General features: G+C 38.3%; 1 protein-coding gene across 2 annotated transcripts in view; it reads right to left on the bottom strand.

The window, feature by feature from the left end:
* Positions 1-14,337, bottom strand: part of LOC114657795 (adhesion G-protein coupled receptor G5-like) — a 114,381-nt gene that overhangs the window by 8,572 nt on the left and 91,472 nt on the right. For both annotated transcript variants that reach the window (XM_028809697.2, XM_028809698.2), the window contains exons 9-12: positions 13,964-14,006; positions 13,334-13,434; positions 4,418-4,533; positions 2,681-2,940 (exon numbers count right to left, since the gene is read on the bottom strand). In XM_028809697.2, the coding sequence (XP_028665530.1) occupies positions 2,681-2,940; positions 4,418-4,533; positions 13,334-13,434; positions 13,964-14,006 (520 nt within the window). The remainder of the gene's footprint in view (positions 1-2,680; positions 2,941-4,417; positions 4,534-13,333; positions 13,435-13,963; positions 14,007-14,337) is intronic.

Here is a 14,337-nt window from a genome sequence, read left to right as displayed (position 1 = left end):
TAATTATAATTGGTTAAATAGGAATAAGAGACTAGTATTTATGCAGTGAAAAGGCATAACATAAATATGCGCTAAAACAGAATGCAAATGGCACAGTGGCTGGCACTAATGACTCCCTGATCCGGTGTCCTGGGTTTGAACTCCAAATTCTTCCACTGTCTGTGTTGGGTTTTCCTCCCTCCAAGTACTCCAGTTTTCCACCAGATTCTCTCTGTGGCTCTGTGTGTGTTAGAAAATCTGAAATTCCAAACAGGCTCAATTTGGATGTGTGGTGAGTGTACCTGGATTAACCAGGTTTGGGAATGTTATGTTATGTTAGAAGGGAATAGACCAAAAAACATAATAGAGAAGTGTCTGGAAGCTATTTTTAAATTCACAAATCATGATATACTCGGGCGGCACGGTGGCGCCGTGGGTAGCGCGGAGTTTGCATGTTCTCCCCGGGTTTCCTCCGGGTGCTCCGGTTTCCTCCCACAGTCCAAAGACATGCAGGTGAGGTGGATTGGCGATTCTAAATTGTCCGTAGTGTGTGTGCTTGGTGTGTATGTGTGCCCTGCGGTGGACTGGCGCCCTGTCCTGGGTTTGTTTCCTGCCTTGCGCCCTGTGTTGGCTGGGATTGGCTCCAGCAGACCCCCGTGACCCTGTAGATAGGAAATAGTGGTTTGGATAATGGATAGATGGATGATATACTCACAAGATATTCTTATATATGTAATTATTTTAGTTCAAAAATTTTAAGTTTCCTTGAAATGAAAGCCAGGAGACGCTGTTACCCTTAAGAAAGTTTGAACTGTAAAATTACAGCAATTGAATGAAATGACTGTTTACTATTAGACTTCTTAACTAATTATTTCTCTCTGATATTTCTTTTTCATGTTTATCTAAGATAGTGAAAATCATACATAACTATAGCTACAGGTGAACATCAGGTGGCTTCAAATTAAAAACTGTAAATCTACTATAAACCAAAGAACAGCTAGCAAAGTCGCTAGTAAAGAATACTTAAAATATGGTAAATTAAGGAAGTTACTACACAACATTCACCAAAACGATGGACTACAGTACAGTACATCACTCATTTGTTATAATTAAACATGCAAAGCTGTTTGACACAGACATCCATTTTTTATTCTATCGCTTCTGTATTGTTTTTGATTAGGTATTTTACGTAACATCATCTCACAAGAATGTTTACCATTTATTTGGTTAGGAGAGTTTCTTAAATGGTTCAAAAGTACCTTAGTAAATTGCTCACCATTCACCCTACGCTGTGATGGACTGGCACCTTGGCCAGGGATTGTCTCTGTTTTGCAGCCTATGCTTACTGGGATAGACTCCAGCCCCCTATGACCCTGCTCAGACTTAAGCTGTCTTAGAAAATGGTATGGTAGTTTGATGCTCTAGATTAGCTACACTACCTATGTCAAAAAACTTGAAGATGAGGCCGATTATTTGTTTGTTTCAATTCTTTTACAAGCCATGTCTAACAATTGACTTTTTATAGTCTTAAAAGACTATTTACATTGGGTTTTACAGCATCATTTTCTTCCATATGCCTTTTCCATGATCTTTAGATGCTGGGTGTTAAATGTGCTGAATATTTATGATATTGTTGCATGTATTATTATTATTTATAATAATAATAGACTATTAATAAAAATGTGATTTGTGAATGAATTGAGAAAACAATACCTGCTTCCTAGGTTAACATTTGACGGGGTTCATTAGCATCACAGCAGTGGTCTGTCACAACCTTTTCTTATGGTCATATGATGGTCACTGACACTGACTGACTGCATTTATAGAAATGACTTGATTTCCTCATTGGTCACACTGGTGGAGATGAGATCTCTCTTTTGATGAAAAGCACAGTCAAATTTTTGTCCAAATTTGGAGTCTCCATGTGAAAAGGGACCAGAATTTTAAAGCTGACAACAGTGATTGTGTAGAAGTATCCTGCACACTTTGCACCCTTCTTTTGATATTCAATGACGCACATTAGCAGAGCTTTCAGATTGTTGGAATTAAGAGTTTATGGCATTTTACTCACTGAAAAATATGAGATTTGTAGGTTCAATCCCTACTTCAAATGCATCATTTGGCCCTGATAAATTCAATTCAACTGGCGCCTAGCAGGATGTGATTTTCTTTTTGTAAAATGCATACTAGTGTATTTGTGATATGATGTGGGACCATGGCAATCATATTTCTGTTAGCACCGAATCAACTGCAGATATAAACAGCCACCTAAACTGAAACAGTTTCTAATTAGTCTTCTTGATTAATTATAGATTTGTTCAAATAACAGACATCCTTGCCACTGGACACTTCCAGCAAAACTTTGATTAATTTGTATCAGGATTCAGGATGAAGTTTGGCAAATCTCAAAATTGTTTTATAACATAACAAAATGACAGAATAAAAACTTGATAATAAATGACTACATTTTAGAGAAGTGAAATATTTTTAGGCTGAGCCTTTTCAGTTACTATTACAATTAATGTATAAAAATACCACTTTAATTTTTTTTAAAAATCCCACAGTGTATGTGTGAGATTAAATGATTAACTTATAACTTAACTGAATTTAGTTGAGCATATATGAGCAAGTATGGACTTAACTAGGAAGCAAATATCCAAATTACACATTTTTCTTGCTGTACTTTTTTAAAAATACATACCCCAGCCAGAGGCCCAGAGATATCTCACGTAATATGGGCCTTCATTCCTGAACACAACACACAATTTCTTGTAAAGGTGAAATCCTTCAATTCCCATCCACGTAAAAGTGCAGAGCAGGCAATAGTGTAAAAGGGCAGCCAAAAATATACATAGTTGCCCACTGTCAGAGTTGACAAGGACATTGATGATGAAACTGGTATTGAGCATAAACAGAGCACAGGTCAAGTTCTTGTTGATGAATCTTTCTGTACTTCTGACCCTAAAGCATTTAGAAACAGGAAATATTAGAAAACGTTGCCTTTGCAAAACAAAATTCAGTTGCTGGAGCTTGTACTCTCTTAGCATATTTTTACATAAAATTTAAACCCAAATTCTTGTCTGGATGTCTTTTTTGTTTAAAGCTAACCTGTTGGATACCTTTTTTAATGTATATTGCAAAATTATTGCTAAAAAAATCTCCATTGTCAAAAACACATGTCAATAGCGTTCATCAAATGTTATCTGAAAACATCTGGCATTTTGCACTTACCCAACAGCAGAAGTGGCATCTTGCTCTTAATACATATGGTGTAATTGGTAGCGAAGTGCAGACAAAGTTTCAGAATGGCATGGAAGGTGTACAGTAGGAATGTATACCGGCACTACTGGGAATTGTAAGAGCAGTCAATGTCCCAGGTTTCCACTGCTAAGAGGTGCAACGGGCATGACATTAGAAGGATCAATGATGGTCATTGCAATTAGAAGAAGCAAATGTATTCAGAGTGTGATGGACGGCTGCGGCCTTTTCCTGGTCAGGAGGCCAATATATTGGAAGAAGCCGGGGAGCAGACGTGCACAAGACCCTGCCTTCTCTTCTCTAGATGGCAGTTCCCCTGGGTTGCAGCGGCACCTTGGATTCCCGCAGTGCTCCAAGGGAGTTGTAGTTTGGCACAGCCCTGTTGGGTTGGTTCTGTGGGGGCTGCCAGGGGGAGCTACAGAGCCCTACTTGGAAATTCCACCACACCTGGGACTGATTCCAGACCTTCCTAAGGAGCCACCTGGAATACTCCCAGGTGCGGCTTAAAATGAGGTGCTCACTTCACTTGGAGAGCCAGAGACAGGTGGAAGGGGACAAAGCTAGCCAGAGGAGGGGTGGAGGAGGAACACGGAAGAGAAAGGGAAAAAAGAAGAACTGTGCATTGGTGCTTAGACTGTTATTGAACTGTGCTGTTGTGAGGAGTGAGGGAAAAGTCCTTCTCCACTATAATAAATGTGTGCTGTTTGGCACAACTTTCGTCTGCATCTGCCTGAGTCAAGGTTTGGACGGCTGGAACGCCATAAGAGATAGTTACTACCAAGGTCTCATTTCATTTGCAGAGGCATTGGCAGTCTAGGAGGCAGTTTTGGTTATGTGGGCCTTTCAGTGGGAATGGGATGATAAAGGTGCAGTAAAACTAGTGCTACAGATGTGGTCTGGTAAGTCTTGGAATCTGGAGAGATCCCTTTAGTTGATGCCTGAAGAAATGTAAAAGGTCACTCTATACCTTAGGTCTTCGTACTTTGAACGGGACGTATGAAATTGAAAGCTACATATAACTTTGGGGAAGAAAAGAGGTCACAACTGAGGCAGTGAAGGTATGGGGAAAGAAGGCAAGATAGTACAAGCAGAAATTAGAATGCCATTCAGTCAGATGTGGCCAATAGTGAATACTTCTCTGACTAGTCTGCTGATGTGAAAGTCAAAAAAATGGACTTACCTTTGCCAACAGATGAGGAAAAAAGTAAGTAAGCAGCAAAATGCTGAAATGAAGCAGCCACATAAAGTGATGTACGTGAGGATCTTTAAATCTGCCACAGGTTTGCTGGATATTTGCTAAAATAAATGAACAAGACAGTTCTGATAATATAGGATAAAAGAATATTCTTTTGCTAAATAAAAATAAAACACTATAATAATACATTCATCTTATACCATTTCCATGAATATTGCTGGTTTCAATGTTCAACTGCTGTTTTAGAGCAGCAAAAATCAATAAGACGCCAGCTCACCATTACATACAGTATCAGAAAACTCACCATCTCCCTAAAATTGATGGAGAAAGTTGACATTTTAAAACCATCTACAATAAACTGGAAATATAGTCAGTCTAGTGGATTGAAAATTCCTGATCTCTGTCATTTGGTGGTGCCCGAACCCCACCTCATCAACCCCCCACTACCTATACCTATTGTCACCTCCTTATTTGCTATATATATTGCCTTGGGTTCCTGTAAGTCTAATCATTTTCCTCTGATGATGATTCCTGGTAGGAATAAAGCCCTTTTTTTAAGATACGTGATTCATTTGTTCCCTCTGTGGATTTCCAGCTACAAATATGCAAACTGTATCACAGACCTTTGCCTTCATAGTCTTGGTATAGAGATATCTTTACCATTGTACCCGTCAATCCTTTATCACTACATCCTCAGACCCTTAGGAAAAAGACTGCTATCACTAGGCTGACCAGATTTTCATAGTCCCAAAATGGGACGCAATTTAAAAATCAAGCATTCAAGTATCAGGTCAATAAATAATTTAGATATGTATCAAATCGAAAAGTGGTATTCCCCCTTAAAGAGACTTATGCGATTTTGTTAGACGTATATTAAATCAAAGGTGGGTTTTTTTTGTGAATTTATTTTTGCGCATGTCTATTGAAATGACTATCCTGTTAAAAACAGGATATTTTGTTATATTCCAGTTATTACACTGGAATGCAAAGCATAAAAATGGGACTGTCCCAGAAGAAATGAGATGTCTGGTCACTCTACCCATTACTGACATTGCTGTTTTGTTACTTCCTACCAGAACTCCATGCCCATCCATTATCCACACACCCACACATACACCCCTGTTAAAAATAGGGTGTCAGAAATCCCTGGGACTTTTGGGCTTCTGCCCTATAGTCTCCAGGACATACCCCAAGGTGACCCTGCCTTTCCATACTGACTGTCCTGTTGCCTGTGTGGGTCTACATACATTATGGAGGATGTGAGTAGAGGACTTTCAATGCTGTGTACCAGCTTGGTGAAGTCCTTGCTATTAGCAACCTATCAAGAACCTCCTCAAAATATATAGAAAGAACAGTTGTGTTAGAAGGAGCAGAGACACACATGTATGCACTATCTACAAAGGAAGTCAACTGTACATTTTTAATTATTTCAAAATGGAAAAAAGACTAAAAAAATCTTAACATTTTGAGCCGTTCTGTTGCATATTATTCACTAGGAAATTATGTCTTTTTTAAGATATTATGCTGATGCACATTATTTGGGAGCTTTTCTGTGCCAGTTACTGATGGGCTGAAAAATCTGTTTTTTGATGACAGTCTTTCTCAAAGCACATTCACAAAAATATACTTTAACCAACATTGAGTTTGCCCTGCCACTGTTGTTATACACAAGCGACCTAACCCAGCCAGCAGAATCTGAATCTTTTGCTTAATGCAGCTCCTGACGGCGTGAGCTGGTGTGTGTCAGATAATCATAAATTCACTGTGATGATGCGGGTTCTGCTTTATGCTCCCATCTGGCTTCCAGGAGCTCTTGAACCCAACACTGTCGGTAACGTAACTGGATGAGCTGGACATGGAAGACGCAATGAAGCAAGGAGATGATGCAAAAAGGTGCAAAGTGCTTTTATTTAAAACATAACTAAAACCATGTTCAAAACAAGTGCACTGTTCAAAACATTATTAAATAAATAATCAATAAAAACCAGGTAAAAATCCAGACCTTTAAAAACAAGGCTAAAACAAGATTAATATTCTGCAGACGATATTAGGGTCACACCAGCCAAGCTCTGCCTCTTCCCAGTCTCTTCAGCTCACCCGAGGTATGCTCAGCAGGAGAGACTTCAGCCACCGCGGTCCTCATACTACCGATCCCCATCTTGGCTGCCTCCTTCAATGTCTGCCTGACCGCTCGGGGTCAGTTGTCCTCCCATCTTCCTTCTCGCACTCAAAACCGTCCCTCAGATCCCTAGGGCGGACTCTTCCCCGACCGTACTCACTGTTCTAAAACCTCAGTGGGAGGGATCCTGTCCTATGAGTGCCAATCACTCGCTCTATCCGGGACCCCTGACCATGCTGACCTTTCCCTTTCGCAGCTGACTGGCTTGTCCACTTTCTCCCCCCAATACTGCTCTCTCTCTCTCTTTTTTTTCCATCTTCCCCCCTCCGCACTCACGCTTCTCCTATTAATTCAGTTAATGCAGCCATTCACCCTCATTTTGTGATGGGATTAAATAGTACTGTTCTTTCATGTGAGCAGTTTCTTTCATTCTTTGTCAGTAAAATTGATACAATCAGCTGTGGTATTTTTCCAACTGGCTATGAACTTCCTACTGTTAATCATGGCATTGTCTTGGAATCTTTTGATCTTGTCTCACTTTCACAGTTAAAAATGGATTATTGACACCCTTAAACCTACTCTCAGTCCTCTTGATATTGTACCACCATACCACCTCTTAGTGGAAGCCTTTGCTGTTTTGGGTCCATCTTTACTAGCCATTATCAATGGTTGTATTAGTGAGGGGGTTGTGCCCTCATTTTTTAAACATGCTGAGGTGCGTCCCTGTCTAAAAAAGCCAGAATTAGATCCTGGAGATTTAGCCAATTTTCGCCCGATTTCCCTATTGCCATTTCTGGCTAAAATATTAGAAAGAATTATTTATAATCAATTGGTTGATCACCTTAACTCCAATAATTTATCTGAGATCTACCAATCTGGCTTTAGGCGTTATCATGGTGTTGAGACGGCCCTCCTGAAAGTATTCAATGACATCTCTATTATTACTGACTCAGGTGGCGCTGCAGTCCTTGTCCTTGACCTGTCCGCTGCCTTTGACACTGTTGACCATGAGATATTGCTATTGCAGCTTAAACATCTTGATGGGCTTAAAGGGGCTACTCTTAACTGGTTCAGGTCATATCTAAATGGTAGACACTTTTCAGTGACTTTAAATTCCTCTTTTTCGTCTACTGCTCCTCTTAAATGTGGTGTTCCTCAGGGATCCATTTTGGGTCCTATTTTATTCTCTGTATACCTTCACCCTATTGGAGCTATTTTTAAGAAATTTAACATTTCTTTTCACTGCTATGCTGATAAGATACACAGGTTTATATTCCCGTCTGCAACTCTGTAATGAATCAACTGCACAACTGTCTTTTTGAACTAAGATCCTAGATGGCTAATAATTTTCTTGACCTGAATCAAAATAAAACGGGGGTGCTTATAGTGGGTCCATCAGCTAAAGCCCAAATTGGTCTTGGACTTCTCAGCTCTTTCTCTGTCTTTTGCAAGTCCGCAATCTTGGTGTTATTTTTGACAGTAACCTCTCTTTTGAGAAACAGATTAATTCTGTAGTTAAGAGTTGCTTTTTTCAGCTTCGTCTTTTAGGTAAGATCAAGCCTTTTTTTATCTTCTAGGGATCTTGAGAAAGCTATTCATGCTTTTATCTTTTCTTGTCTTGATTACTGCAACTCGCTCTATTCTGGGATTAACAAATCCCTGATACACAGGTTACAGTTGGTCCAGAATGCTGCCGCTCGCTTTCTGGTTGGGGCAAGAAAGTCTGATTCTGTTTGTCCAGTATTAGCTTCTATTAGCTTCTTTGCACTAGCTGCCTGTTAGTTTTCTAACTGATTTTAAAATCTTGTTGCTAGTTTTTAAATCTTTACATGGGCTTCCTCCTGTCTATTTATCTGAATTGTGTGCTTTACACCAGCTATCTAGAGTGCTTAGATCACCTGGTCAGTTGTCTCTTGTTGTCCCTCGTACCAAGTGTAAAACTAAAGGGGACAGGGCTTTTGCAGCTGCTGCTCCTCATCTGTGGAACTCTTTAACTCATCATATAAAGGAGTCGTCTTCAATTGAATTGTTCAAAACAAGATTAAAGACTCATTTCTATTCACTTGCCTTCCGTGACCTTCAGTAATACTGCTGGTTTCCTCATTGTGATTATGTAATCTTACTTCTATTTATTATTTATTTTATTTATGTTGATTTATTTCTATTTAAGTTTTTTATGTTAATTGTATGGCTTTTTTTTCTTCTTTTATTGTAAAGCACTTTGGCCACAGCATTCCTATGTTGTTTTAAATGTGCTATATAAATAAATTGACATTGACATTATCATGGGGACATGGCTCAGATATGGCAATTAGGTGTCCTCGGCATCAATTACGGATGCGGATGATTCCTAACCTGTACACATACGTGAGGAAACGCCTGCAGCATGTCATGTCTGAGAACCGCTCTGGCCACACTACCCCGTTCCCTCTTTAATTATTATTATTTATTTAAAAACTGACCTTTTATTCTGAGCCATGGACCCGCTATATCACATTCACATGTAAAGTCTGGAGGATGGGTATCTACAGTAACTACAGTTAGCTGGAACCTATTCTGTTGGGTACTATGTGTCAGATAAAAAAAATCTGCTGTCAAAGTTAACATTAATCCCCATTTGATTCCCATCTACTCTATGGTTGCAGATCTGGGGTCATTATTGACTGCACAGATTTTGAAAGCCATATTTCCACAGTTTGTAGAACTTCTCTTTATAACTTAAGAAACATAATTTAGATTATGTTGATCCATGCAAGGTGCTGAAAAACGGGTTCACCCTTTCATTTAACCCTATCTTAACTACTGAAATTCTCTTTTTGCTGGCCTTCCTTAAAAAACATCCAGAGACTGCAGTATGTTGGAAGATAGTGCTGTACGCGTACCAAGAAATACATTAACATATGCTGGTACTCAGAGTTGGCACTACAACAAATATAGCAAGGCGGCACTAGATTTTTCCAAGGTTGGGGCAGGAGTTGCAGCTGTGTAAATACAATACAAATAAAATGTACAGTAATATTGATTTACAACAAATATGCTGGATGCTACAAAGGCAACATAGATGAGAGCAAACAGAACCTCAGCACAGTTCATACAGGTTCACACTGTGGAGCGTTTGTGTTGATCAAACCTACAAGGCATGCATACAGAAAATTAACACAAAGTACTGCGCAACTGGAGATCTTGAAATAAAATCAAAAATAAAATTTAAAAATCACCATAAATCAATATTAACATGTGGGCTGCGATTAAATTTGACATATGAAGGTTTGTGGCATATAATGGCAGGCATTCTTTAAGAGCTCCAGCACAAACTGTTTTACCTGTGCAACATCTTGTACTGGGGGTGACTTTGAATATCAGGAGATTGCACTTGTGGCAGAACCGTTACAATATATTACAGGATGATTTGGTATTAAAGTTAGTTTTGCAATAAAAGAGTGAATTGTGTTTTAAAATCTTTTACAGTTTGGATGCAGGGAAATGTCTTTCACAAATGGCAAAACTTAAAGCTAATCACATTTTAACATACAGGTAAACCAGTTCTTCCTTTTTGTTATTTACCTAGCACTAAATTAAATTCCTACACTTTTTTCCCCACAGTGACCGTAAACAATGGAAATACTCACAATTTGTATTGCTGCAGTGACAATTTTTCAGGTATCTGGCAAACGTGAATTGGGAGCACCTGACAGAAAACTGAGATGATGCCAAATCCTAGTCAATTGGTTTCCAAGAAACATATCACATTTTCAACAAATAAAATTTTTTATTCATTTTGATTTTATTAAGTACAGTAAAACCTCTTATCCGTCACTCAATTAACGTCAATCTCTGTTAACCGTCAGCGCCTACAGTACTACTACTGCCACGCGGTACACTTTGAGCTCTGCATATTGGAACAACTCTCCCTTCTGCTAGCATGTAGTGTTCTTCCCCAGCACCACGTGTCAGACTGCATTTCAAAATCACAGTGCCAGTAATGTACCTTCAGTTTTAATATCATTTTGTAACTTTTCTCTTTTATTATAGTTAATCCTAATCTCGTTTATAATAATTAATATATTGTTACGGCTGATAAACATAAGCATGTGGTGTTGGATTTTCACAAAAAAATGAAATTATTAAATGTTTACAAAATGGCAAAAGTGCTTCACGTATTGCTTTAATTTACAGAGTAGAAGGACAACAGTGAGCGATATAAAGCGTGATGCTGACAAAATTGAAAAATGTGATGAAAATTTAAACCACTACCGGTAATTTTTATGTATTAATGTTAATGTTCTAATGTATTGTAATTTTCTTTTTAAATTCTGTTATGTTTTGTTAATATATTGTGACGTATAGGCAGTTTGTGATGCACTATTGGGGAGCAGAAAGGGTGGAATGAATTCTGTAAGTAATGGGACTGAATGAAGTGTTCTGTTAAGGACAGATGCCCCTTTTGAGATGAGTGACTTGAAAAGTTTGGAGTAAAAAGAAGGTGTGGCGGAAGGGAGTTTTGAGTAGGGAGTCTGGAGAGTTTGCAGTATAGAGAAAAAAGGAACATGAGTGGCGGGAGATAAACGAATTGGTTGGAAAAGCTTTCTTTGCAGAGCCTCTGAGTTGTATTTCCTTATTATGCTGGTCATTACAATATTATATGAATTACTTAATTTTTTTAATACAATATTACATTTTGTTTTGTAAATAAATATGACTATTTGCTAATCTACAATATATCATTTTTAAAGTAGCTGTTCTGTTATTCATCTTTTTTCTTATCCGTCATGGCTTCGGTCCTGACCCTGATGGATAATTGAGGTTTTACTGTAGTTTTTTTTATCATATAAATCACATGCATTAACAATCTGTTGGGGGGCAGATTTGTCTAGATGGGGAGGCCTGGCCCACCAGTAACATCAACCCTGCCAGCACTCATAAAACCCCCATTTTGTCACCCCTTCACTGATTGCCTTTAAAGGGGAGGATCCAGTTCAAGATCCTCCTCCTCTTCCTTGTCTACTAATGTGTTGCTCCTCCTGTTTATCTCCAGGATCTGCTCAATGTACTGTACGTATACCCAATGACTTTCTTAGGTCAAGGTCTTCTAATTTTTCTGTTGTGACACAGACAATGCTGCACATTACGGGTGACTGGGCTTTTCTTGTGCTGGTCCACCATTATGGAACAATCCGTTTGGTCTTCAGCATCATTGGCTGTTTTTAAAAAGAAACTTAAAGGTCTCAACTTTTTCAGTGTGCATTTGGTAATCCTTAATGACTCATTTTTATCCATGGGTCTTATTGCTGTTTGTTTATATTTGTTTTTTATGTTTGTTTTTTTGTTTATATTTTTTACTTTTATGTTTTCTTTTATAATAGTTTTTTTATTATTTTTTGAGACAGCTAGAGATGACTGTTATTTAATGTGTTGTATTAACAATATTTACTATTATTATTATACAGTAATCCCTCCTCCATCGCGGGGGTTGCGTTCCAGAGCCACCCGCGAAATAAGAAAATCCGCGAAGTAGAAACCATATGTTTATATGGTTATTTTTATATTGTCATGCTTGGGTCACAGATTTGCGCAGAAACACAGGAGGTTGTAGAGAGATAGGAACGTTATTCCAACACTGCAAACAAACATTTGTCTCTTTTTCAAAAGTTTAAACTGTGCTCCATGACAAGACAGAGATGACAGTTCAGTCTCACAATTAAAAGAATGCAAACATATCTTCCTCTTCAAAGGAGCAAATAAATCAATAGGGCTGTTTGCTTTTAAGTATGCGAAGCACCGCGGCACAAAGCTGTTGAAGGCGGCAGCTCACACCCCCTCCGTCAGGAGCAGAGAGAGACAGATAAAAAAATCAATACGTGCCCTTTGAGCTTTTAAGTATGCGAAGCACCGTGCAGCATACTTAAAAGCTGCACACAGAAGGTAGCAACGTGAAGATAATCTTTCAGCATTTTTAGACGAGCGTCCGTATCGTCTAGGTGTGCGAACAGCCCCCCTGCTCACACCCCCTACGTCAGGATCACAGATAGTCAGCGCAAGAGAGAGAGAGAAAGTAAGCTGGGTAGCTTCTCAGCCATCTGCCAATAGCGTCCCTTGTATGAAATCAACTGGGCAAACCAACTGAGGAAGCATGTACCAGAAATTAAAAGACCCATTGTCCTCAGAAACCCGCGAAGCAGCGAAAAATCCGCGATATATATTTAAATATGCTTACATATAAAATCCGCGATGGAGTGAAGCCGCGAAGGGCGAAGCGCGATATAGCGAGGGATTACTGTAGATCCAAAATTCAAAAAGGACAAAAATACAAAAAACAAGAGTCCAAAATTTAGGCTGTCAAAATTCCTAAATCCAAATCCTATATAACAAAGCCAAAAATATATAAAAACCCCAAGTAAAAACAATCTTGAGGATTAAACCATGTACAAACCTATATAGTACATTTATACAGAAAACAAAAGAGAAATACTGAATGCTTGCCATTTTTGGGAAAATCTGTCAAAGGGGCCAGCAGAAAAATTCTACAAGGCATAGCTAGAAAGCCTGCTTTTCAAATAAACAGTTTTCAGTTACTTTATCAGCCAGCTACTCATTCCAAACAAATACCAAATTTGAAGTCCACTATTGTGTGATTCCATGAATGCAAATTGAACAAAACAGTCAAGTAATTTACAGAATCAATATGTTGCCCTGCACTTATATCATATGATTCTCTAATTGTGTGCACTATTAACCCTAGGAGTCTTTTTTGTAAATGTATCATTTAAAAAAGGAGCACTCACCAAAAGTACAGCAAAATAGGTTAGGTGATTGCAGTGACACTCGGTCGAGCTCTCTTTCTGAAAAGTTACGCAGCCTTTGCTATTCCAGAACATTTCATTATCTGAAACAGTAAGACAAATCTGTTATTGTCACCAGAACATTATGCATTCTAGCATGATCAGAGACTCAGCCTAACTGTACTGTATTCTATGATTTCTACCTTGTTTACACTTTCTGTGCACAAAGCATCTCATGATATATGGATTCACGCATCTAGCTTTTATTAATACTTTATTTTAGACTGATGTGCAATGGAATGAATCATTTCTAAGAAATGTTTACAGAGTTGCCTCAAATAGATTTCCTGCCATATATTTTCTAGGACCTGACTTTGACTTCTGGTTACTGTAAGTATGGAGTTTGCATGTTTTCCCTAGAAATAAATGGAAAAACACAGCTCCTATGTGAATCTGGGTACCCTTTAATAGATTGGCTTCTGAAACACAAATTTTTAACAATATGATGACCTTTGTTGAATATTACTCTTTTGATTAGTAAACAAACAGAAGTCAAATGAAAATACTGCTCTCATTTTAAAACTTTGTCATAATGTGCACTTTTTGTGCTTTACCGTATATTGTATAACCAACCTTTGCTCTTTATATCCCAGAATACACATTGGGTTGTCTTATTCTGCAAGGTAAGAAAAAATAAGGTCATATTTTTAGGTGATGATTCACTTTCTTACTCCCAGATATACTCTCTTGTAAATACAGTATGGCCAAAGTAGTTTAAATGATGCAAGAACCACAAATATCCCCAATAAAGTACAAACATCCATCCATCCATTATCCAATCCACTATATCCTAACTAAAGGGTCATGGGGGTCTGCTGGAGCCAATCCCAGCCAACACAGGGCACGTACAAACATGAAAGTGCAATTTCAAATTTTAGTAGATGCTTACCCCAACATCATAAAAACTTTAGTATACTTTCACATTTTTAATAAATGTTAAAAGGAAG

The sequence above is a fragment of the Erpetoichthys calabaricus genome, chromosome 9 (assembly GCF_900747795.2).
Source record: "Erpetoichthys calabaricus chromosome 9, fErpCal1.3, whole genome shotgun sequence".
In the NCBI taxonomy this organism is placed as follows: domain Eukaryota; kingdom Metazoa; phylum Chordata; class Cladistia; order Polypteriformes; family Polypteridae; genus Erpetoichthys; species Erpetoichthys calabaricus.
This window is presented reverse-complemented; position numbering and strand designations above follow the sequence as displayed.